Source organism: Brachyhypopomus gauderio, chromosome 9 (genome assembly GCF_052324685.1).
Source record: "Brachyhypopomus gauderio isolate BG-103 chromosome 9, BGAUD_0.2, whole genome shotgun sequence".
Classification (NCBI taxonomy): domain Eukaryota; kingdom Metazoa; phylum Chordata; class Actinopteri; order Gymnotiformes; family Hypopomidae; genus Brachyhypopomus; species Brachyhypopomus gauderio.
The window spans coordinates 25,620,735-25,648,237 of NC_135219.1; the positions used below are offsets into that span (position 1 = coordinate 25,620,735).

Here is a 27,503-nt window from a genome sequence, read left to right on the forward strand (position 1 = left end):
AGAGTATTTCTTTAGAATTGGGCAGTTACAAGGAATTAAAAACAACTATCCCAATAAAGGCATGAGAATCATGTACTCCTATCCAAGCCCTTGAACTAGCATCTATGATCTTATACTCAGAATGGTCAGCATGCTTAATCGCTGCCCACACACTTTCTCAAATAAATCCTCTCTGCAGTAACAGATCTGTTAATAAATGTAATAAACGGCTCCCTGAACATTTACTATGTACCGTATTTTCTGGACTATAGAGTGCACCTCAATATAATCCGCACCTACAAATAAAAATAAAAAAAGGAAAATGTTGTATAAGCCGCACCGGGCTATAAGCCACATATATCTACTGAACTGAATACAGTGAATCCCCGCTTAACGACGGGTCTGGTTAACGATGGATCGGAGTTACGACCGACTTTTTAAAATTTTGGAGCATTGGCAGCACAGTGGAGTGTTGTGTACGATAAGCTGAGGCAGCGCAGCCTCCACCGCAGCCCATCTCGGCAACACGATCGCTCTTTCTCATGCTGTACGCATGAGAACATTGTTAGTTTTTTTCTATACTGTATTTATGATCAAAGTGTATCTAAATCTAGGGTTACACTTGACGACAAAAACTGCTTTATGACGGACTTTTCAGTCTCTAACCCCGTCTCTCTCACTCTGGCATATGTCCTTAAACCTTAAGCTCTGTTGCTGCAAGCCATTCCAGTGTTTTATCATCCAGGTCCATTATACCACGAACACCATTCGGTGGCCGGAATTTGGGGCAGTTAGTCATCACATGTTCCACTGTCTGTAATGGGTCCCCACATTCACAGTGAGCACTGTCTACAAGACCCCACTTCTGCATAAATGCACCAAAATGTCCCACCCCTGTCCTCAGGCGATTAAGGGTTGTCCACTCCTTACGGATGAGGTGCTGGCAAGGGACATTTGTTGGGTCTTTGATGTAGTGGTGAAGCATAGATGGCCCTGCTACCTTCCACTGGTCCCTCCATCTTGCCTTCACCCAGGAAGCCTTGGACGTGTCGGCTGATGTTGTGCAGAGCAATTCCTGGGCGTGTGTAGCAAAGGGGCATCGGGACTTGAGGCGCATGTGCTGTGGTGTCTCTGTAACAATCTTATGAAGAAGGTGTGATTCACACACCTGTGCCTTCCGGGCGATGGCCAGCATAGCTGCTTCTCATCTGACCTCTGCTGGAGCAATTCCAGTGAGGGCAGGCAGTTGATAGGTTGGAGTGGAAGGTAGGCATCCGGAGATAGTCCACAAGGCGGTGTTGAGAGTTGCGTCCAGCTTCTTCACATGGGGGCTATGGCACAGTACTCAGCCGCGGGGAACACCAAGGCCTCAGTGGAGATGCGAAGTGTCTCTGTGCTGGCTCCCCATACTGTACCAGCGAAATAGCGTATCAATGCAACGCGGGCAGTGGTTTTTGCCTTGACGCTGTCCAGATGTTGTTTAAAAGACAGTGTTCGATCTAGCTTCACTCCTAGGTACGTCGGGGAGTGCTGGGCTTGTATCCGTACATTATCGACCATGATGTTAATCTTGCGGGTTGCTTCCTTGTTATAAAGGTGAAACATTGTTACATTTTTATCAACACTGAGCTTGAGACGCCAGTTCTTCAAATAAGATGACAGGATGTCCATGATGCTGTGAAGAGGCCTTCCTCTACTGCAGGGGTGGCCAACCCGTCATAGACCAAGAGCCACTTTTCTTACTGTGTTACGGCAAAGAGTCACATCGTACATGGGCGAGTGTAATCTGTTGAGCGGGGGAGGTGGGGGGGGGGGGGGGGGTGGCGGCGAGTGTAAATTATTAGCTGTTAAGACAGTCAAATGCGTGTTTTCCACTACGCCAGTTTTAAAAGTATTAGCGGCTCGCTAGGCTTGTAAACTAACCGCGCACCACGAAAATGTAGCAGTGTGTCGCCCCGTTTGTGCAGGTGAGCCCGCGGACCGGCTGGGGAGCCGCATGAAACCAGGCAAAGAGCCGCATGCGGCCCGCGAGCCGCGGGTTGGCCACCCCTGCTCTACTGCTTCCCAGGATGGCTTACTGAGTAAAATGGCCAGGTCGTCTGCGTAGCAGTACTTCCGGGATGTTGTTACAGGTAGATCGTAAATATAGATGTTGAACAACATTGGTGCCAGCACTTGAGCCCTGTGGGACATCGTTCCTGAGCTTTCTCACCCTGCTACTTTGGCCATTGCTGGTGTGTAGCCTGAAGCTGCAGTTGCTCGGCATCTCCATAATGAAGCTCACCATGTGCTTGTCTGGGATGGTATCCAGGAGCTTCATATGTAGCCCACACAGCCAGACAGTGCCGTAGGCAGCTGTGAGGTCCAGGAAGATGGCGCCAGCTTTCTCCCCTGCCTGAAAGCTATCCTCTATGTCTTGGCCCAGGAGGGTCACCTGGTCTGTTGTTGATCTCCCACTTCGAAAGCCAGCTTGTTCTTTAGGCAGCTGGGGGTCAATCACTGGGGCGCGCCAGGATGAGACGTTCGAGGAGCTTGTAAGGTACACACAGCAATGAGATGGGCCGGTATCCCTTAGGGTCGTCACTTGGCTTGTTTGGCTTCAGCAGGGCTATTACCTTCGTGCAACGCCAGATCTTGGGCACCTTTAAGTACTGAAGGCATGCAGAGAAGAAGGAACAGAGCCAATCAGTCACCTTCTTGCCTTGGTGTTTTATGTACTCAGGGTGATTGCCATCTATGCCTGGTGCCTTGCCAGTCTTCAGGCATTGGATTGCCATATCATGCTCTTGCCCTTAACCCCGTCGTATAACCCCGTCGCGTGGACTCACTGTACATTTTACTGAACTGATCAGTTTCTGAACGGTGCCTGTAGCATTTCATGTACGACAGTTTTGGCTTTCAGCTGGTGTTGTGTCGAATTCAGACTACCCTCGTTGATCCACGCATAAAGACGCTACAGATTATATTGTCGATTTATGTTTCTATGCATAAATAAGAGCTAGAATTTAATTATCCATCACAGCAAACGGCACGGCATTATCTATGTCAAAAGCCACACTGGCTCAAGCATGTTAATTATTTTAAATAAAATACACACTGGCTATACCAAAGTTTGGCTCTGACCACATGACTTCGCAGTATTACAGCAGTATTATGTCTAAATAGCTAGTTAGGACAAAACTAGAGTGCTCAATGAACTGAGTTATAATCACTTTAACTCCTGAATATAATCTGTAGCGTCTTCATGCATGTGCAAAGGAGGGGACTGAATTTGGCACAACACATGTTGGTTTGAAAAAATTTCTCCGTCGTGCCTACTGGTTGCATGTACTAAATGAAAATGAGCACTTTCTTCTTTGATTTACAACTTTGAACTACCACCTGATTCACTTTCTGCTCCGCCCCCTGACGGGTGAAGTCTACAGAAAAGCAGCACCTCAATATAAGCTGCATGGTTCAAATCGTGGGGAAAAAAGTAGTTGCTTATAGTCCGGAAAATACTGTAGGTAAGTCATTGAAATTAGCGGTAATCAGAAAGTGGCAAAACAAGTCCTTCTATTAGATCCAGAGGCAGCCAGGAGTATGAGCTCTAACTATATAATAAATCTTAATGGATTCCCAGTCACACCTTTAACAGATAGAAATCTTGGTGTAATAATGCATCCCAATCTCTTGTCCAAAGCTTGTGTAAATAATATTTCTAGGAGAGCATCCATCCTGGAACATTGCAAATGTTCTACCTCATGAACAATACAAGGATTAGGAACAAGCTGTCTTCACAGAATGCAGTTCATTAATTTCTCACTGCCAGATTGGACTACTGTAACGCTTTACTGGCTTTAGCACGTCTAAGTGCCTAAACAAGCTCCAGCTAGATTTAAAAGCAGTAGCCAGTTATTACTTGAACTAGAAAGTTTGAACACAATACTACTATCTTGGTTACATTACATTGTCACCCAGTTAAATTTCATATTGATTTTTTAAAATACTTTTGTAGTGGAGAATGCCCTTTATCTAAACTCTGGTCACCTAACTGGACTGCATCACAGCTCTCGTCCAGAGCAAAAACAAAAACAAAAAAGTAAATATCTGCTTTGTTTTGCAACTCAGTGTCCAAATTCCCCTCAATCCATTTTGTTGTGGTCCACCTGAAGAGGGACACATTTGCAAACGCTTCCTTTTTCTCAGATCAAATTAGTACTGCAAAGACCACCAAACATCTTTGGACAAACTCCCCATCAGAGAATGTCTTGCTGTTTCGGCTGACTGGGATGACGCTGTAACGCTACTCCTTGCGAGACAGAGTGCAATCAGCAAGATGGCAGCTCACACTATCTAACTAAAAAAACAAACAAGAGAAGACGACAGCAAACAAAATACAATGCCCTGGAAGCGTTAGAAGACTTCATCGATGAGTACTACCGTCTGCATTGCAGCATGAGCTCGGACAAAGGAGAAGGAAAAATGAAGTCAACTATCTCCAAAAGACCACATCCGACCAGCTCGACCGGAGACTCAGAGGAAAAGGTTTCCCCAACCCACACAGAGGTTAGTGAAATCCTCATCTCCATCGACTCCAAACTAGCGTCCCTGGACGCGAGAATCTCACTAGTTGAGATCCTGCTTAAAGAATTCCAGGCGCTGCGTGAAAGCCTAGAGTTCAGCCAGGAACAGGTCACATCATTGGCAAAAGAAAACAAAACCTTACAGTACAATATAAACACCCTCACAACCCAATTATCATCCATTACTAAAGAAGATAAGGGAATGAAAAGAACCATACATCCCACCTGAAACGGCCAACACCATAACGCATACCGCCTGGGAGGAATAAACACGCAAAACAAACGCCCCAGACCCATTGTGGCAAAAGTAGAACACTATAAACACAAAGAACTCATGCTCGGCAAAGGAAGAGAACTGAAAGGAACAAACTACGGCATAAATGACCAGGACCCCCGTGAAATACTTGACAGTCAGGAAAAATTACTCACCGCGAGAAAACAGCTAATTCAAAACGGAAAACGGGCAGTTCTCTCCATGGATAAACTATACGTGGATGGCCAGCTATACAGAGATCAAGAAATCACTCCCTGGCTATACTGATACGAAGAATGTACATCTGAATATGTATTAATAACTATCCATAAAGCCCCAGGACCTGATGGATTCCCTGCTGAGTTTTATAAACACTTTTGGTCATCCTTATCTCAACTGTTTCACAGAACAATAACAGAAATCAAACAAAATGCAAAACTTCCAACAAACATGAATACTGCAATCATCTCCCTTCACCTTAAACCAAACAAAGACCCTACCCAAACATCTAGCTACAGACCATTATCATTAATGAATACAGACTCAAAAATAATCAGCAAGGCACTAGCCAACAGAGTAGAAACAGTAATTCATAATTTAATAAATCCTGATCAAACAGGTTTACTCAAAGGTCGACACTCATCCACAAATATGCGCAGATTAGTGAACATAATAGACTACACCTCACACCAAAACATACCAACAGCAATTGTAACCCTAGATGCAGAAAAAACCTTTGACAGAGTAAACTGGAAATTCTTATTTACCACACTATATAAACTCGGATTTGGAGAATCATTTATTAACTGGATACAGATCTTATACACTGCACCTAAGGCTACAGTCAACACCAACGGGGTAATATCACAACCTTTCACATTACACCGGGGGACCAGACAAGGATGCTCACTCTCTCCTTATCTATTCTCTATCTTCATAGAACCACTAGCAGCAGCCATACGACAAAACACAGACATTAAAGGAATCCAAACACCTAACATGGAACATAAAATCAGTTTACATGCAGACGATATCCTACTATTTCTACAAAAACCACATCTCAATAACAAAAACAATTCAAACAATTGAAACCTATTCAATAATATCAGAGTACTCAATTAACTGGTCAAAATCTGCAATTCTCCCAGTAAATATAAATAAATGTGATAAGCTGAAAACATTACCTATACCAATATGTAGTAATTACATCACATATCTGGGTATAAAGATATCTCCCCAGCTGTCAGAATTGTTCAGGCTCAATTACAACCCGTTAACTAAAACAATAAGTGACTATCTTCGCCGCTGGACTACACTTCCTCTTTCACTTGCTGGCAGAATTGCTATGATTAAAATGACAATATTACCAAAAATCAATTATTTATTTTCAATGATTCCCATTCAGCCCCTACTCACTTGGTTTCAGACTTTAAATACCACAATAACTGATTATTATTGGAAAAATAAACCATCTAGAATCAGACTCACAACGTTACAGAATTCAAAATCATACGGCGGTCTAGAGGCACCAAATTTCCACCATTATTACCTTGCAAATCAATTACAATATATATTAAAATGGATAAAACCTAATAGTACAAATAGATCATGGACTGATTTAGAACAAGCATTATGTAAAGATATACAAATATCCAATTTACCATTTATCAGCCAAACAATTAAACATCACCCATGTTTCTATAATACAACTGTGGCTACAACTCTGACAGCCTGGTGGAATTTTCACAAACTAACAAACTCAGCACTAACACCAACTATTCATTCACCCATCTGGAATAACCCGTACTTTACAATTAACAAAAAAACATTAAACTATCTATCATGGATTAATAAGGGAATCACGCACCTCAAACATCTGTATAACAATACCACATTAATGTCACTACCACAAATAACCTAGAAATACGGCATCGAAAGAACTCAGTTCTTACAATATCACCAGTTAAAATCACTCATCAGTTCAAAAATCTGTCTAACTACTTTAGCCCTCCCTACACCAATCTCAGAACTTCTTAACATTACTACAGCAAATAAAACATTATCCAAAATATATAGAATTATATCTCAATTAAATCTTAACATTAGCTTACTGTACAAGCAATGGGAAGATTTATCAATTACTCTTAATGCCAACTTCTGGATACAGATATGTAATAATAACTATAGAATTATCACAAATACTAATTTACAAAATTTTCAGAACGATATATTGTCCCAGAAATTATTGCGATAAACGATAATATTGTCATTTTAAAGTGCCATTATAAATTTTTTTCTTGCTTCTGGGCTCCCCAAAGGAGCTTTAAGACAATGTGCCACAATAATAATATAGTAGCATAATAATACAATTACACCAGTTGGCAGTAATGTATTGTAAAGCTCATGTATGGGTTCATATTTGAGCTTGACCACATATCTGTAGTGGCAGAGTAAAATGAGATGTCTAATCTCCTTCAGAACACGTGACTTCATTATATAAGGTTGGAATGGCAGTTTGGGAGATAAAGGTTTTCTTTGGCAGTTCATACTGCATGTTAAATCTTTGCAGCATGTTTATAAATGTTTTCTGACTGTATTTAATGGCAGCATCTCTTTGGCTATATAGCGAGTTAAGTCTGGTTTAAGCCTGGTTTAAACTTGACGCATCGCGAGCCGAGCGAGGGTCTGCGCGGTGAAAATTACGTAATCGCAGTGGCCTCGCGCACTGTCGATTCGCGAGGTCGTGCACCTCTTGAATTTTGTAACTTCGCGCTCGCGCGCCGCAGCGCAATGAACAAAGTCATGTTTGCGGAGTTCATATTCGGGCTATGCGGAGTTTAATTCATAAAGCATTTGTACGTCACTTTAAAGGTCCATTTCAATATTTCCCAGCACGTTAAACTTAATTAAGTTAAATATTTATACATATACTCGAAATAATTCGCTTTTTATCACATCATTTAAGGGTTGTTTATTTTCAAAACGCCCAATCTTAGAACGTCTTCACGTTCTCTCATGTTTCATCCTGGAATTACAAGAGGCTCGTATTTGTTAACTGTTCAGTCAGTCAGATATTTATTGTGAAACGAAGTAGTTTAGTAGTTAGTAGTTTAGCCTAAATTCCAGCACTTTTCAAACCTGAAACACAAAGCATTCGTCAGGTAAATGTTCCTTCCACTGTTTTTGAGGGGATTTCCTTTATACTACCACATATCGTTTCGAACAACAACGCTTTCACCGTTCGCGGGAGGTGAGCGGAGTCGCGCGCTACGGTCACTACAATAAACAACCATTAAATAATGTGATAAAAAGCGAATTATTTCGAGTCCTATTAGCCTCAAATACGTTCACGAGCTAACACATCTCTACCTGTGTGCGTGGAGGCACTGTTATTGACGTTATTGAAATCTAACGTAGTTGCGGTTTATTCTCATGTAAACAAATTTGAGCGGAAACCCAATGGTCAATTATCGACATCAGCAAAAATGATCGCGGTTAAAAAAATTATCGTACGATAATGTAATTATCGCGACAGGCCTATTTACAACTAATCCAGTATAAAGTTATCCACCGAGTACACTATACCACATACAAAATGTATAAAATGGGATTCACAAACTAACCAAACTGTACACACTGCAATCAGAACACTGTTGATAATTATATCCATGCTATGTGGCACTGCACTCCAGTTAAGCAGTTTTGGAATGAAGTCACTACTCATCTATCTCAAGCCCTAATCCTAATGTCATTGCCAAAAAAGTCATCCTCATGAACTGGAAAACAAAAAATAACAAACATCAATCACTGGAAAAATCTTCTAATATACACTGCTCAAAAAATAAGGGGAACACTCAAATAACACATCCTAGATCTGAATGAATGAAATATTCTCATTGAATACTTTGTTCTGTATAAAGTTGAATGTGCTGACAACAAAATCACACAAAAATCATCAGTGGAAATCAAATGTATTAACCAATGGAGGCCTGGATTTGGAGCCACACACAAAATTAAAGTGGAAAAACACACTACAGGCTGATCCAACTTTGATGTAATGTCCTTAAAACAAGTCAAAATGAGGCTCAGTATTGTGTGTGGCCTCCACGTGCCTGTGTGACCTCCCTACAACGCCTGGGCATGCTCCTGATGAGGTGGCGGATGGTCTCCTGAGGGATCTCCTCCCAGACCTGGACTAAAGCATACGCCAACTCCTGGACAGTCTGTGGTGCAAAGTGACGTTGGTGGATGGAGCAAGACATGATGTCCCAGATGTGCTCAATCGAATTCAGGTCTGGGGAACGGGCGGGCCAGTCCATAGCTTAAATGCCTTCATCTTGTAGGAACTGCTGACACACTCCAGCCACATGAGGTCTAGCATTGTCCTGCATTAGGAGGAACCCAGGGCCAACCGTACCAGCATATGGTCTCACAAGGGGTCTGAGGATCTCATCTCAGTACCTAATGGCAGTCAGGCTACCTCTGGTGAGCACATGGAGGGCTATGCGGCCCTCCAAAGAAATGCCACCCCACACCATTACTGACCCACTGCCAAACCGGTCATGCTGAAGGATGTTGCAGGCAGCAGATCGCTCTCCACGGCGTCTCCAGACTCTGTCACGTCTGTCACATGTGCTCAGTGTGAACCTGCATTCATCTGTGAAGAGCACAAGGCGCAAGTGGCGAATTTGCCAATCCTGGTGTTCTCTGGCAAATGCCAAGCGTCCTGCATGGTGTTGGGCTGTGAGCACAACCCCCATCTGTGGACGTCGGGCCCTCATACCATCCTCATGGAGTCGGTTTCTAACCGTTTGTGCAGACACATGCACATTTGTGGCCTGCTGGAGGTCATTTTGCGGGGCTCTGGCATTGCTCCTCCTGTTCCTTCTTGCACAAAGGCGGAGGTAGCGGTCCTGCTGCTGGGTTGTTGCCCTCCTATGGCCTCCTCCACGTCTCCTGGTGTACTGGCCTGTCTCCTGGTAGCGCCTCCAGCCTCTGGACACTATGCTGACCAGTGTTGGGTAAGTTACTTTTAAAAAGTAATTTGTTACAGTTACAAGTTACCTTGTTTAAAATGTAATTGTAGTGTAACTTTTCTGATTACTTTTGAAAAGTAATGTAACTAATTACTTTTGGATTACTTTTTGATTACTTTAAGGTTTAAATGAGTATTGACCCATGATCAACATTTAACTTTTGAGAACTGACAGTGTGAAACTTAAGAGTACTATGCTGAGAGGGAATTGCTGACAGACAATCACAGGTGGTCCACAAGAAGAGATGCCTGCACCAGGCATGTAAGATTCTCAGACTACAGTCATCGGGCCATACTCTCTTCTGCTCCTCCCCCAGGCTCTACCATTTTCACAGTTTGCAGAATAACACAAGCAGGTTCAGAAACCACTTCTTTCCCACAGCGGTCACCTTATTGAACTCTTCCCAAAGACCATTCTTTCCTTCCCCTCTATCCATACCTTACCATCCACACAACATCTGTACAGTGTTCCTCTTCAATTAACATCTATATAGCCCTATCTACAGTGGTATAGGATAATCTGTATATTATCTGTATGATTCCATCTGTATTTATCACAATTTATTTATACCATATATTTTTATTTGCCCTGTGCATTGTACTGCCATATCTACATCACACACACATGCATTTCCCTAGGTAATTTATCTACTCTGCACATATCTATTAACCATCTGTACTTACACTAGCTGTAACTAACTGCATTTTATCTCTAAATACTGCATTCTATGCAATCTGAACGTGTTGCACTTGATTAGATACCAAACTGCATTTCATTACTTCATACAAATTTAATTCAAATGTATTGCTTGTCGAATGGTAGGTCTAAGATAGGTCCAATGATACCAATTGGGTAGGCTAGGTTGTGTCATAGACAGACATCGACAAACGTTTTTCCAACACCAAAAAGTCATAAATATTCATTTGATACTGTCTGTCATTGTCTCTAATAGTCATGTATGATTCCAGCGAATACCTGTTTAGGACTTTAAACAGCTAATTTGGTTAGCCTGTAAATCAAGCTAGCATGCTAAAGGACAAACAAATTCAAGTGAATGGTAGTAGCTAGCCTAGCAGGTAGCTAACTGTGGAAACCACAGTGTGACGGTCAGCATACCTTGCTGTTAGCTCGCTTACAACCTCAATAGTGGTTGCCTTCTGATCGGAAATAAACCTCCAAACTCCGAAATTTACACAAAGGCTTGGCATAATCACAAATAGTTGCCGATGGTGGCACATGGTTCACAACATGGTTTATTGACAACACGAAAACAAAACAAATGCTTCTTAAATGTCCAGTGCTTGAAGGCGTCTGTCATTATTGCAGCTTCCATTGCTATGCAGATGATACTCAGTTGTATACATCTTCTAATCCAGATGATCTCACTACTACTCTCAAGATTGAGAACTGCGTCCAGGACATTAAAAACTGGATGGTGTCTAATTTTCTTCAACTAAATTCTGACAAGACTGAGGTGCTGATTCTTGGGCCTAAAGCTGCTAGAAGCAATTGGGCTGATATTCCCCTTACCCTAGATGGTTTTTCAGTAACACCTAAATCAACCACAAAAAGCTTAGGTGTCACTATTGATTCGGATCTTTCATTTGACACACATATATGCAATGTCACTAAGGCTGCCTTTTTCCATTTACGTAATATTGCCAAGCTGAGACACTTTCATTAGCTGATGCAGAGAAGCTGGTCCATGCTTTGTCTCGTCGAGATTGGACTACTGTAATAGTCTTCTAACTGGATGCTCTAAACAGTCCATAAAGAAGCTACAACTTGGACAAAATGCTGCAGCTAGAGTCCTAACCTAAGGCTAGGAAATTCGATCATATTAGTCCCACTCTCGCGGCATTACACTCGCTTCCGATTAAATATCGCATTGAATTTAAAATTCTTCTGTTAACCTATAAGGCGTTAAATGGTCTTGCCCCACAATATCTGAGTGAACACATTGCTTACTACAACCCATGTCACCCTTTGTGCTCCCAAAATGCTGGATTTCTCCTAGTTCCAAAAATTTGAAAGAAAGAGCTTTCTACTTTAAAGCCCCTCAATTATGGAATAGACTTCCAGCTCCAATCCAAGATTCTGACACAGTTCCAATCTTTAAATCTAGACTTAAGACTCACCTATTTAATCAAGCCTTCAGCTAATATTCCCCTTGTAATGAGTAGGGGCTCGGGGGCCCCCAGACGTTGAGATTTCTGGTAAACTGAGATGTTGATGCTGTCATCCAGCTGTGTTGTGGCATCACTCTAGTTGTAACAATGACTTTACTAGAAAGCAATGTCTCAGTGAGCCCTCATGCCTGTGCTCACCTCTGAACCCCTCCCTTTAGTTATGCTGCTATAGATTAGTCTGCCGGAGCCACATGCTGATCACTGGCATGTGAGCTATGTACGTTTAAATCAATGGTGGTTTAAATTCATGTCCACTCAGTCTGTATTGTCTATGTTTTTTGCATGCCTCTACCCAAGACGATTGGATACAGGCACCTGCAGGCACCTGGAGGATGGTCTGGCTTGCCGGTGGATGTGCTGATGTCGGGGTTGGATGTGCCGTTGCCACGGGGGGGTGGGGGGGCATGCTGGTTCTTGCCTGAGGCCCACCGCCTGCACCGAGGGGACTGAAGCTGTTTGGCCGGGGAACAGGAGCCTAGACTGTTGCTGTGGAACTGTGGAACCACCCTGCGACCACGGACTTGTGCTAACGGGCTGCCCAATGGAGGATGGGTTCCCTTTTGAGTCTTGGTCCTCCCGAGGTTTCTTCCTAATCCCCACCCTATAGGGAGTTTTTCCTCGCCACTGTCACCTTTGGCTTGCTCATTAGAAATCTGGACCCATATGATTGTAAAGCTGCTTTGTGACAACGTGTGTTGTGAAAAGTGCTATATAGATAAATTTGAAATTTGACTTTGATTATAGGAAATGATTTCAGTTACCATTGGGGTAGTCAAAAATTTTGGAACAAAATGAAATGTTAATAGGGATGGTTCAAAATTATATATGCTTTTCACATTTATATAGCTGTTCTTTTTTAAGAAGGGGAGATGTAATGTACAGCATACAACAGAATGGAATACTGTCACTTTCTGGGATTGGGGGAAACTGGAAGAAACTTGCAATGTTAAGCTAACATGGGATGTCATCTCCTTTTGTCACGTAAAATAAGTATGGACATTACAATTACCGTTACACAGGGTACGAATGCAGAAAATGATTATGATGGGAAACAAAACAGACAAACATATATAGGGAAGAGACTAGGGAATAAAGAAACAGGAAACCTAACCTAGACGTGAAACCAAAACAAAACCTAACCTTGTAACATTCATTGTCACTAAAAACAAGTAACACAGTCACTAAATACAAAGGATAATCAAGGCAAACACAAAAGAGTTGTAATCAGGAAATAGGGGCATGGCTAGATTAATCAAGCTAAAAACAAAATAAAGACCAGCACGACAAACAGAGGAGGGGTCACATGAACTCATGAACATGATGGACATGTGAGGGTTGTGACAGCTGGTTTTGACTGCAACATCCTTGGACGAGTGCACTCTGTAAAAAATCCTTGCTGCCTTTGCAGTTTCGCTAGCACATTTTCAGACGCCTGTGCCGGTTATGCATCACTCAAGTTCTTGTATTTCTCTGTGTGTTTACTCTTGTAATACAAATTGTAATCCTTACAAATAGCTAATTGTTCTCGCAAACTAAGTACACAACTTTGCATTTCACTTCAGTAAATTAATATATAGAAGTCCATTCCTTTTTAAAAACTGCATTCTGTATCAATCGTTCTTTTTAACGGTTAGTTCATATATAGAGCTAAGAGCTGTCCAACACATTCGCCGACACATTTGAGTGACCGGACAGACAAATTTAAAAACAAAAACAGGTGCCTTCTGTGACGTTTGGCGTGATACGAAGGACGAGACACAATATCCTCCTTTTTTGCAACAGACGTCACTTTTATTCTCGGACAGGTGTTGCGCAATAGCGCACGAGCAACAGGAACACACTTAAAGACGTGCAACATTAGACAACGACGAGCACAGGACACTGCGCGAGCGCACATTAAATAGACAGACCACATTAGCCCTATGTGATTACGAGACGATTCACAGGTGAGACAGATTATCACGCGACATAGCCCTCACCACGGAGTTTCACAGACGCAGACAAAGCATGTGGACTACGTATACACACGCCCAAAAGGGAGGGGCCGGGGTCTTCAACGTGACACCTTCAAAATAAACACAGTGAAGTTTTATTTCATGCACTTATCACTGTATAATAGGTGTCCTCGTCACACATTTGACTTCTAACTTATCAACAATCTCACATGGGCTGGACAGATATAGTCAGAGGGCCAGATGTGGCGAGCTGTACAATACCCAGTTTGTCTTTGTTAGACTCTCTGTTGTGTCTTTGTCTCATTGTTGCTAAGCACTAAACGCACAGCTAAAAAATGTTGTTATCCATCCAAATGTTACTAGATTATTGTAACGCTGTTCTATCTGCTCTTCCAAAGAGCTCCATTTCACAACTACAGGGAGTTCAGAACGCGGCTGCAAGGTTCTGACCCGCAGGAGAAAGAGAGATCATATTACACCTGTACTCCACTCACTGCACTGGTTACCTGTCAGCTTTAGAATAGATTTTAAGGTTCTAGTCATGGTTTTTAAATGTCTTCATGGTCTTGCTCCTCTTTACCTCAGTGAAATGATGGTTAGATATGTTCCAGTCAGGTCTCTCAGGTCTTCAAACAGTAATCTACTGGTGATTCCTAAAAGCCAATTAAAGATTGGCGAGGGTGCTTTTAGCCACTATGGCCCAAAGCTCTGGAATTCTCTTCCTGAAGCGCTCAGAGGCATTTCATCCCTGCATAGCTTCAAGAAGAGTCTCAAAACCTTCCTGTTTAGATCTGCGTTTAGTTAAGAATCTCTTAACTGTGTTCTAATTATTTTAATAGTTTTCCAGTAGTAATTTGTCATTATTTTATTATGTTTGTTTCCTTTTTATCTTTAATTTCTTTTACAGGGTTCCCACACCTTGGTTAACATCAAATTCAAGAACTTTTAAGTGACTTTCCAGGACCAACTTCCTCAAATTCAAGAACTGCACCTGGCAGATGTTAATACAATGCAAATTCAACAAAACAAAAACTTCTCACACTCAACAAGACTGGCAATTTAGCAATGCACCTGTGAGAAGGTAACATTCACGTAAAGCGGCTACACATACGTTAACTACATACAGGAAACACTAGGAAAAACAAATCTGGTGTGAGATGATTCTAGCATTTTCCAAGTTTTTAATCTACTTAATGAAGAATGATATGAATTTAATTCATTCATAAAGAGAAAAGAAGGCTTTTAACCACTCCACTTACTGTAGTCAATGTGGTATTTTGCTAAAAGAACGACTATATTTATGGCATCAGAGAAATCCGAACATAAGTTTTCCGCATAAAGTAAAATGGTATCAAAAGAATGAATGTTAAATTTGACATTAATCCAGTTTCTAGTGTCCATGCAACAACTCTGTGAATATTGACATGAAAAAACCAAATGCTCCTGGGATTTATCTTCTGACTTACAAAAGGTGCATGACTCCACATCAAGTTTAACTCTTCTTTCAAGAAACATGGCTACAGGATATATCTTATTTTGAAATGAGTTTACTTTAGAAGATATGGGCCATTTGACAAGCCTTTGTGGTTTTATAATTTGTATTATTTGTATTCTTGATATAAAATAATCTCCGTTATATCTTTTGTCTCATACCATCAGTGATAATCTTATGACACTTGAAGTCAACTAAGTTACAGTATTCACTTTTAACAAGGGCATCGAAATAGTCAACTCTGAATATAAAATGACATTTTTCATTAATTGAATCAATGCTAAATGAATCACTTTGTAGACTTTCTTAAAATCTTTATTAACAACTATCATATGTTTCAACAAAGGATGAGAAATTTAAAACATCCTGACAATCTTTTTCATAGCAATCTTTTGTAAATATTGACTTCCTACCAACTGTGCCCTATTATTCCTTGACCGCGGTCTTCATCCATGTGAAATTTCAAACCCGCTAAAATATTCAAGGACCTTCAAGGAAGGGTGTCTTTTATGCCCGTTTTCAAAAACTTTCCAGGGCCTTGAACTTATTTTTTCAGATTCACAACCTTTCAAGGATTTCAAGGACCTGTGGGAACCCTGCTTTTAATTTTTTTTTGTCTTATCTTTGCTTCCTTTTAATGTTTCTTTTTATTTATTCTGTAAAACACTTTGAGTTGCATGTATGTATGAAAGGTGCTATACAAATAAAGATTATTATTATTATTATTATTATTATTATTATAAATGTATGAGGTCACAGACTGAGAACTTCACCCTTTGGGAATGAGACTGATATTTCAATTGTCTCCATTTTCAGGTAGTGCAGTGTTAATAATAGATAACTTTGATCTGTTGTTATATAATACCTGAAATAACCTACAAAGCTAAACACTACAGGAGCCAAGCACCAACTTGTGGATTGACTACAAGAAAGCCTATGATTCAGTGTCCCACACATAGATTATAGCATGCTTGAGGCAGTATAGCATCAACAGGACTGTAAGCCTTCATCAAGAAATCAATGAGGCTCTGGAAGATAACCATGAGGCCAACTTCAGGCCAATAACACAATTCACCATCAAGGGCAGGATTTATCAAGTAGATCCATGGTCTCCTCTGCTGTTCTGCATAGGCCTGAACCCCCTCAGCGAGAGTGGCTATGGATACCACACAGAACCAATCAACCACCTCCTCTACATGGATGACATAAAGCTGTATGCCAAAAGTGAACAGTCACATAACACTGTCTTGATGTTCAAATGTTTATCTCAGGTTAATTTGTAAAAATGCCACAAATGGCAATTTAACAGGCAAACTATAAATCTCCATTCTAACACATGACATATTGCATGTTTAAGAATTAATTATGCTCCAAAAATTATTATGGTCAAAGTGTAACCTACCTTGAGGGCCTCCTCTGGAACTTTGTGTTGACTCCTCTCGAGAATATACACATGGGAATGTTATTTTTGAGTTAAGTTAACATTTGCTATAATATCTGCTATTAATTTGAAAATATGAAACTCAAACTAAGCATGCAAATTTTTTTTCAGTGTGACAGTGCTATGGGAAGATATGGAGGGAGGTTTCATTATTTAATGAAACAAGGAAACAAAGCGAAGTACAACAAATACCATATTTTCTAGACTGTAGAGTGCACCTCAATTTAAGCCGCACCTACAAAGTAAAAAAAAATGGAAAATGTTGTATAAGCTGCACGGGGCTAAAAGCCCCATATATCTACTGAAATTAATACATTTATCTGAACTGATGCCTGTAGCATTTCATGTGCGAGAGATTTGGCTTTCAGCCGGTGTTGTGCCGAATTCCGACTCCCCTTGTTTATCCACGCATAAAGACGCTACAGATTATATTGTCGATTTATGTTTCTATGCATAAATAAGAGCTAGAATTTAATTATCCATCACAGCAAACGTCACGGCATTATCTATCTCCAAAACCACACTGGCTCAAGGGTGTTAATTATTTTAAATAAAAAAAAACACACTGGCTATACCGAAGTTCACTTGACCACATGACTTCGCAGTATTACAGCAGTATAGTTAGGACAAAACTAGAGTGCTCAATGAACTGAGTTATAATCACTTTAACTCCCGAATATCATCTGTAGCGTCTTTATGCGTGTGCAAAGGAGGGGAGTCGGAATTCGGGAACAACATGTTGGTTTGAAAAAAATTCTCCATCGTGCCTGCAGCTTGCATGTGCTAAATAAAAATGAGCAGTCCTTTGATTTACAACTTTGACCTACCCCCTGATTAACTTTCTGCTCCGCCCCAACGGGTGAAGAAAAATCTACAGAAACCTCATAATAAGCCGCATGGTTCAAAGCGTGGGGGAAAAGTAGCAGCTTATAGTCCAAAAAATATGGTAATTATAAGAAACACAAAACATTCAAATGAAAGGGAAGTCGAAACACAACCATACAATTGCACACTAATCCATACAATAACTGACAAGAGTGGCAGAGGTAGATAAGGAATTGGGGGACACCAGAACAAGGGTGTGACAAAGTTGTAAAAATACAAAAAATACAAAGCAATAAATACAATGTAAGGGATGGTAAGAGAAAGAGCATTTGTTTGGTTGATAAGTTAGACTACTATTACAAGGCTGATTGAAAGTGGATAGACACTGAATAAATATGTGATTAAATGTGCTATTTTTATGCTTGCATATGTGACTTCATGTGTGCCCAGACTTCCCATGATCCATTTTCACACCTAGCATTAACATGCTTCCTGGGTGATCAGATCATGAGTGAACAGTGTGTCTTGGAGATGTGTTGTAATCCACTCAATCAGAGGCTGGTCATGTACCTAGTACTGTGCACAACCGTGCTTAAAGGTGCTTTAGATTTAGATGGCATCTGCATTTACTTTCACCATGCACTTACACTAAATGTGAGATCTCATCTTATTTTCCCATTTTAAAAGCAAACAAACCCTCACAATGGCTAATGACTTTTACTTCCTGAAACCTTATATAAGCATGTTTCCTTGTGGACTTTTACTAGTATATTAAATGCTGTCAAATATGTGAGAAAATGTCAACAACTGGTAATTAAATGTCTGCTATGGTCCAGGAGAAGGCTTTGTTTGTTAGCTACTATAATTTCTGCAGTCAAACAGAAGACACCTTTTGCTTATGTAAATTGTATGTGGATACAGGAAATGCATTTACACCTGTAATAAATGTAAGTGAGTGATTCCATTATATGGTGCATCCTGAAAGTTCTTACACCTGGCTTTTCAAGCAGTCGTGAAATCTGCCCACCAAAAATGCATGTTAATGCAAGGTGTAAACAGGCACTATATACTATATATATATATATATATATATATATATATATATATATATATATATATATATATATATATATATATATATATATATATATATTGATCCTTCGTGATCAAGGAGCATGTTAATGCAAACTGGGAACAGAGCCTTATGTTATATAACTGCAACCAGAATGTCATTTTATGAATCTTAAAGACCACTTTAGTCCTGGGTCATTCCAGGATTTCGGTACATTTCCTGTCCCACCACTTAAATTTCAAATGTATCCATATCTAAATATCTAATTTTTTAAACAATGTACTTGTTATAAGACAAACTGTAAAATTTGGTGGAAAAATAAGCTCCTTGGATATTATTCAAAAGACCGAATACCTTTGAACCACCTCAAAAAATGGCCGTTTTCTCTTGTCCCACACATTGGGTGACCAACTCCTTTGCCGAATTTAACAATTAAAATGAGCTCTAAATAAATTACTTCCTCTTGTATATTGTTGAAATGCATCTCCTTTACTTATGAAAACAACTTCTTTGGTCTACATTGTATTGCATGTCACAGTTTTTACACTATTAAGTTGTGTCCCACAACATGCATGCAGCCCTGTTACCATAAGGAATTTTATCTGGCAGAGAAAGGGTTAAAAATATTTGTTTACTGGCACAAAGGAATTTGCATCACAAGGACATTTCCTGCCCACATGGCAAGAAAAATGGTAAGTGCTCAAACAATTTTCAAGGTTTTTTTCCAAATATGTTTGTCCAAGTTGTGTGTCACTCAGTGAATGCAACTCTGTTCCTCATATTGCAAGACTAATATTGAGTAGAGTCAAAATTTACTTTATATACACTACCGTTCAAAAGTTTGGGGTCACCTAGACAATTTTGTGTTTTCCCTGAAATCTCAAACTTTTATTTATCAAATGAGTTGCAAAATGAATAGAAATATAGTCCAGACATTGACAACGTAGAAATAATGTTTTTTTTTTTTTTTTTTAATAATTTTCTACTTTAAACTTTGCTTTCATCAAAGAATGTTCCCTTAGCAGCAATTACAGCTTTGCAGACCTTTGGTATTCTAGCTGTTAATTTACTTAGGTAATCTGGAGAAATGTCACCCCATGCTTTCAGAAGCTGCTCCCACAAGTTTGATTGGGTTAATGGGCAATTTTTTCGTACCATACGGCCAAGCTGCTCCCACAACAGCTCAATGGGGTTGAGATCTGGTGACTGCGCTGGCCACTCCATTACCGATAATACACCAGCTGCCTGCTTCTTCTTTAAATAGTTTGTGCATAATTTGGAGGTGTCCTTTGGGTCATTGTCCTGTTGCAGGATGAAATTGGCTCCAATCAAGCGCTGTCCACAGGGTATGGCATGGCGTTGCAAAATGGAGTGATAGCCTTCCTTATTCAAAATCCCTTTTACCTTGTTCAAATCTCCCACTTTACCAGCACCAAAGCAACCCCAGACCATCACATTACCTCCACCATGTTTGACAGATGGTGTCAGGCACTCTTCCAGCATCTTTTCAGTTGTTCTGCGTCTCACAAATGTTCGTCTGTGTGATCTAAACACCTCAAACTTTGATTCATCTGTCCATAACACTTTTTTCCAATCTTCCTCTGTCCAATGTCTGTGTTCTTTTGCCCATATTAATCTTTTTCTTTTATTAGCCAGATATGGCTTTTTCTTTGCCACTCTGCCCTGAAGGCCTGCATCCCGGAGTCGCCTCTTCACTGTAGACGTTGACACTGGCGTTTTGCGGGTACTATTTAATGAAGCTGCCAGTTGAGGACCTGTGAGGCGTCGATTTCTCAAACTGGAGACTCTAATGTACTTGTCTTCTTGCTCAGTTGTGCAGCAGGGCCTTCCACTTCTCCTTCTACTCTGGTTAGAGCCTGTCTGTGCTCTCCTCTGAAGGGAGTAGTACACACCATTGTAGGAAATCTTCAGTTTCTTGGCAATGTCTCGCATGGAATAGACTTCATTTCTCAGAACAAGAATAGACTGTCGAGTTTCAATTGAAAGTTGTTTTTTTCTGGCCATTTTGTGAGTTTAATCGAACCAACAATTGTAATGCTCCAGATTCTCAACTAGCTCAAAGGAAGGTCAGTTTTATAGCTTCTCTAATCAGCAAAACTGTTTTCAGCTGTGCTAACCTACTTGCACAAGGGTTTTCAAGGGTTTTCTAAATATCCAATAGCCTCCTTACACAGTTAGCAAACACAATGTACCATTAGAACACTGGAGTGATGGTTGTTGGAAATGGGTCTCCATACATCTATGTAGATATTGCATTAAAAACCAGATGTTTACAGCTAGAATAGTCATTGACCACATTAATAATGTAGAGTGTATTTTTTATGCATTTAATGTTAGCTAAATAAAAAAAAACTACTTTTCTTTAAAAAATAAGAACATTTCTAAGTGACCCCAAACTTTTGAACGGTAGTGTACATATATAACCATATTTGTCCTTGATCTTGTATACATAGCTAAATTTTACAGTGAGCATCTGTTCCTGGGGTAGACCACAACTTGGCCTAAATTTGCAACCCTGTTAGTCGCAACCCTGTTACTGCATACCAATTTACATCTAATAAAAAAAAAACTGCTTCCACACCTGAGCTTAAAGAATCAAACTTTTTGATAGTCTATAACCTGTGGCTAAAGATCAAATTTTAGGAGAGAGCACCCCTGAAATGTACCAAAATCCTGGAATGACTATATTAGCCACACATGGAGATATTAAAGCTAGTCACTATTTCTAGCAAAAAAGGATATCGTATCCGAAGCGAATGCTGTCAGACACCTTCAGAGTGATGTAGGTCTGATCTGGGATTCTCAGATCATTGACAAATGTCTGGGGAGAACAAAACAGCAAAAATGCATTAGAACTCATTATGAATAACAATGTCAACTCCCTAAATTACAGTGGCCCTGAAATCCCATCGTGCTGCAAAGGAAAAACGCACTGCAAATACACAAAGCAAATTCATCAAAATAACAACGCATGTGCTACATTTCAGAAACGCGCTGCAAAATCAAAAACGCTGGAAATCCAGTCACCACACAATGGAAGTGGCCCACAACACAGTGTGTTGGAAGTGTTTCTGGACAAATTATTTTACGCAGGGACTCAGTGGGTTTTAGCCATAAACAACAGTTATGTTATATAGTTTCTTATTACACTAAATTGGATTTAAGTAGTAAAGCTCTTTAACCTCCGTGCAGTTGTGCCCCTTAGTGGTCCCGTCACCGGTACAAATCTGTTTTTCTGCATAAAAAATAACAAATAATATAGAAAATTCTTTAAACACAAGCCCATCACACTAAATTAATTTTTAGAACTAGTATAACTTCCTGTATACTGATTTTCAGCCATCTACACGAACTGTTAGTGAGAAATCCCATTCTGAACACACCGTGTTTACACCATGTGGTTTACATGGACTCGCCCTTTAAATTGTCCTTTTAAAAAGTCTATGATGACCATGTTTTGTACCTAAAATTCATTTACTATCAAAGCATCAGTATCACACTTTCAAACAGCATATGGAATGTTGGTAAATACCTTTATTTGCTTGCTCACAGTTTTTAACAAGGCGTAATCCTTTCCTTTGCTGAGATCGACAAACAATTCTTGACCCATCAGCGACATGGCAGCATATGTTTTATGTAATCTGTTCTCGAATTGCAAGGCTGCATCTGATAACTTTTGAATTCCGTAGTTTTTATTGGTCTGAAGGGGGGTGGTGGTTTTGAATGACAGCTTTCTCTGCCTGGCGAGGTATAAAGTAACTGCAAAAGCAACAAGCTAACGCCTTTGAAGTGATTGATGGCTGTTCTAGCCAATAGCTCATTCGAGGCTGAAAACATTAACACCTCATTTGCCGTGATTCGTGATTGCTTGTTTTTGGGAATGACATGGGCAACACAACAAGCCATATCAGTTTTAAACATGCTAACCTAAGCTAAGCGAAGTTAAACTAAGATAAGCTCTCCAGAGCACACGCAATTGACTCCGTTTGGTGAAACTGAAGCGGTCGTAGATTATTTTGTTAGTGAATATTTTGATTGCATATGCTTTTGGACATCATTGAAGCTGGAGTTTATGTCGAATAGTTTGGGTAGAATGCTAAACTGGAAAAGGGGCTACGAAGGACACAGTTGCGTTTGTGAGTTGTGAATAAGAAAATGCCTACTAAATTTTAGAATATAAGCAGTATTAGAACATTTAAGTACTGTAGTATTTTTCTCTGCAATGTTTACCCTCTTGGCATGGTTAGCTTAGAAGCTATTTTTTTCTTGGAAGCTATATCATGTTTTGGCCAGTTAATAATGAAGCTATTGGTAATGAACTTGCTGTAAGATGTCCAATGTTATTTTGGGTTAGTAAAAAAAATGTTGCATGCTCTTATACTATACCACTATATAGTATAGTGGCCAACGTCTTGGATAAGTGCATGGCACTTCTGAGAGGCCTTGGACACCTAGCGAACAATACTATGGAGGTCTTCAAAACTTCCATGTACATGCTCAATATTGTTTATTTTGTCAGACAACACTCTGTTGACAATCCCCAAAATAAAAATCATTTTTTTGTTTTTTTGACATTTTCCTCTGTATTAGAGGCTCTCAAATAGAACCAAAATTATGGAACTATAGACCTGGAGGTAAATCAATATGTTGGCCTAACTGTCTACTTCAGTTTGAGCTCTGAATGATAATTTTGCTATTTGTAAACTTTTTGCCTGTAAAACCTGTAAAATTGTTTTTAAAAAATTGTTTAAAAATTGGTTCAATATGGCCAAAATGGTTAAATGTAGCTAGCTAGTGACATTTTAAGCGCTTTATTAATTAAGTGCCCTAGCTAGCTATTTAGATAGAAACTAAGGGTTTTTAAGCCTTAGTTTTAGTCTACATACCTAGCTAGATAGCTTGTAATATAAGCAGAGACTACTTAGTGATAAGTAAGTGATTTAATCATGGGTAAGATAAATGATGAAGTATGTCCAATGCATAGGGAATGAGACCGGGTTGGTATGTCTCAAAGCGCTTTATCAAACTAGAAAAATCATAACCTGGTAAGAGATGAAAGGAATAACACTAGTTTTTAAGCTAGAAACAAGAGTTGTGTTAGTATATCATTACAGTGAACAGGATTGAATTAGAAAAACTTTTTTTAATGTAGCTAGCTGATTTGGCAAAAATCTGATTAAAAAGGAAATAATTTGTTGTACGTAAGATGTATAAGATGCAAGGTTGTCGGTAATGATGAGGAACAAATTAATACTGCAAAATCCCGTGGTCAGAGGTGAACTTCAGTATAGCAAGTTTGTTACTGCTCCAGGCCTGAGAATTTTAATATATAAGTGTTCTCGTAATTCTCAGCATGAAATCCAGTCTATACTAATACTAATTATTACTAAGACTAATACAGCAACAACCAACCTTTGGTAAATTATATTTTATTAAAAACAATTTGTATTTCTTTGGATATAGATAATGCTGTGCCATTGGCAGTGATGGATAATAAAGTTTTAGCCCTTATTTATTCATAGAAACAATGTCTTTATGTGCGTGTAAACAAGGGGCGTCAGAATTCAGAACAGTGCCATTCACCATAATGGGACTATATGTAAGGGGATTTATGATTCACTGTCCGTGACGCTCAATCAGAGCACTCTGACATTTTGTTCATTCATTTATCTATGTCTGCCCCTAAATAAAAACTACTGTCTTCTTATTAAACTTTGGAGCTCCTTCCTGACTCCCGTGTGTTCTGAATCTGTTCTCCTGGCGTCAGCTACTTAACACACTGCGTGCTGAACACATTGATAATGCTGTTTATGAACCCTGGTGGCTATGATCTATGTCTGAAGAAGATATCAAAACCTTTACACTGTATAACAACTCTTGTGAATGACAATCTGCAGGTCTTTAGCCAGAAACAAAAGTTGTGTTGTACAGCATTTCATTAGTTTGAATGAGTAAAGCTCTTTAAATGTAGCTAGCTACTTTAATGAAAACTATGAGAAAACAAACTTTTTCAGGCTTAATTACCTAGCTAGCTACATTTACAGATGTAAAAAGCTCGCCCCGTGGTACACTGACCACACTCTGATCCACTAAGCTAGAAGCATTCCACTGTGCCTGGAAGGATAGCATTATTGACTACAAACGGGCACTCACTAAAGCACGCTCAGAATACTTAGCCTCACTGATTGAGAATAATAAAAACAATCCTAGATTTCTTTTTAATAATATTTCTAAACTTACAAAAAATCAAGCAGGCACAGAACCTCAGATTCCAGTAAACCTCACTAGTAATGTATTTATTGATTTCTTTGATAATGAAATAGAAAATATTAGACAAATATAAAACCTTTTATTGGTAGTCCAACTGGTATCTCATCTGGTTTGGTCGATATTGATTCAAATTTTACATTAGGAGAAAAGCTTGATGCTTTTCATCCACTCCCACAATCAGTATTAGAGAAAATAATTTCATCATTAAATTGTACTACTTGCACACTAGATTCGGTTCCTTCAAAATAATTAAAAGATGTATTACCAGTTGTGACTGAACCTCTTCTAACAGTAGTTAACTCATACCAGCATCAACATTAGCATCAAGCTAATTGTGTTATATAATTTCTTAGCTAATCACATCAGCAGTCTATAACACAATATAGAATGAGTAGCTCTAGCCTGCTGTTTAGATGACAAACTTTTATCAGTGCTTTGATGCTTCTACATGAGAAAGTATGTTGTACGTGATGTTTTAGAAAGCCAATTAGCACCGCGATCATAATGCTAATTTCAGCTAGCAATCCTATGGGATTTCCAATATAACATTAGCATCAAGCTAATTGTCCATCGCCCCGTGAATCAAGAATAGCTTTACTATTGTTGTTGGATTCAAACGCAGAAACAGAAAGTGTTCGATTACAACAAATATTATATAGTATAGTAAAGGAAATATACAAAGAGCAAGATTCAAACTATTTTATTTATTTATTTTTATTGTTTAGCTGGACTCAGAGAAACAGTCGTCTCTATGTCTGCTGCTATGTGCGCTTGAATTTTAACTTTTGGAACACGAGTCTACAAATTTTCTGCTGTTTGTTGTAGGATCGGTAACATATACAGTCTGCTTGTAACTTCAAGTTTATCGTGAAGTTGTATCATGTTAGGTGCTTTGGGAGTCGTCTGAGCTTGGGGGTGAGCATGGGGGTTGAGCCACTTCCACCGCATTCCATATCATTACCAAGACAATGGGCGTTAATCGCTTCACAGTAGAGGAGTGGGCTACATGGACCTTACGAAACCTTACAAAATTTTCTGTAGCTGTCGGGGGACTAGTGTTAAACCTCTGATCAAGAAACCAAATCTTGATCCGACTGTACTGTCTAATTATGGACCCATTTCGAACACATCATTTATATCCAAGATCTTAGAAAAAGCTGTAGCCCACCAATTATGCTTACATCTGCATAGGAATCACATATTTGAAAAGTTCCAATCTGGATTTAGGCCCCACCACAGTACTGAAACAGCCCTAGTCAAAATAACAAATGATCTCCTCCTTGCCTCAGATCAAGGCTATGTATCTCTGCTAGTGCTGCTTGATCGTAGTGCAGCTTTCCACATAATAGATCTTGCTAGAACGGTTAGAACACTGGGTTAGAATCTCAGGTGCAGACCTTTCATTGTTTTACTCTTTACTCCAATCGCTATAAGTTTGTAGACCTCAATAATATTCCGGCCAAACGTACAAAAGTGAAATAGTGGTCCATCTTAGGACCGCTATTATTTACATTATATATGCTACTATTGTCAATTTTCACTGCTATGCAGATCAATCAATCAATCAATCAAATCAATCAATCAAAGTTTATTTGTATAGCGCTTTTCACAACACATGTTGTCACAAAGCGCTTTACAGGATTTAAAAGGTTAACAATACTATGGGTCCAGAACCCTAATGAGCAAGTCAAAGGCGACATTGGCGAGGAAAAACTCCCTATGATGGTGGGGATTAGGAAGAAACCTCGGGAGAACCAAGACTCAAAAGGGAACCCATCCTCCATTGGCTGGCCCGTTAACACACAAATTACACAAAATACAGACAAATACACAAGTCACACACAAATCACACAATCTGACTAAGTAAAGGTAAAAATGAAAGTTCTGGGTTTTGATATTGTCACTGTAAATGTCTGTTGATGAACGCCAGGCTTTCATTCCATGTCGGAGCAGCGATGCTGGTATTGTAGGCTCCGACTGCAATGTTACTCTCCAGGTGAACCTCGGAGAAAATATACGAGATGTAGTAAATATGTAACAGATTAATCAAAGGCCAAACTAAACAGATGAGTCTTTAATCGAGTTTTAAACATTGAGACTGTCTGAGTCCCGAATAGAGGCAGGAAGATTATTCCACAATTGTGGAGCTTGCAGATGACACTCAAATTTACATACCAGCCAAACCTGATGACAAACTCAGTTTAGGAAAAACTGAAGCCTGCGTAAGAGATGTTAAATGCTGGATGTCTCTAAACTTAATGGTGACAAAACAGAAGTTCTCCTTCTGGGTCCAAAGGCCGTAAGACAGAAAATTCCATATCTAATGCTTAATCTCGCAGACTACCATATTACACCTGGCACAATAGCCAAAAATCTAGGTGTCACACTCAACTCTGACCTATCAT

The 27,503-nt window shown here is 39.6% G+C and overlaps 1 protein-coding gene across 7 annotated transcripts in view; it reads right to left on the reverse strand.

Moving 5' to 3' along the window:
• cep170bb (centrosomal protein 170Bb) overlaps window positions 1–27,503 on the reverse strand; it is a 69,841-nt gene that overhangs the window by 24,595 nt on the left and 17,743 nt on the right. For all 7 annotated transcript variants that reach the window (XM_077018118.1, XM_077018117.1, XM_077018123.1 and 4 more), the window contains 2 exons: window positions 21,569–21,649; window positions 16,872–16,928 (listed from right to left, as the gene is read on the reverse strand). In XM_077018118.1, coding sequence (XP_076874233.1) covers window positions 16,872–16,928; window positions 21,569–21,649 — 138 coding nt within the window. The remainder of the gene's footprint in view (window positions 1–16,871; window positions 16,929–21,568; window positions 21,650–27,503) is intronic.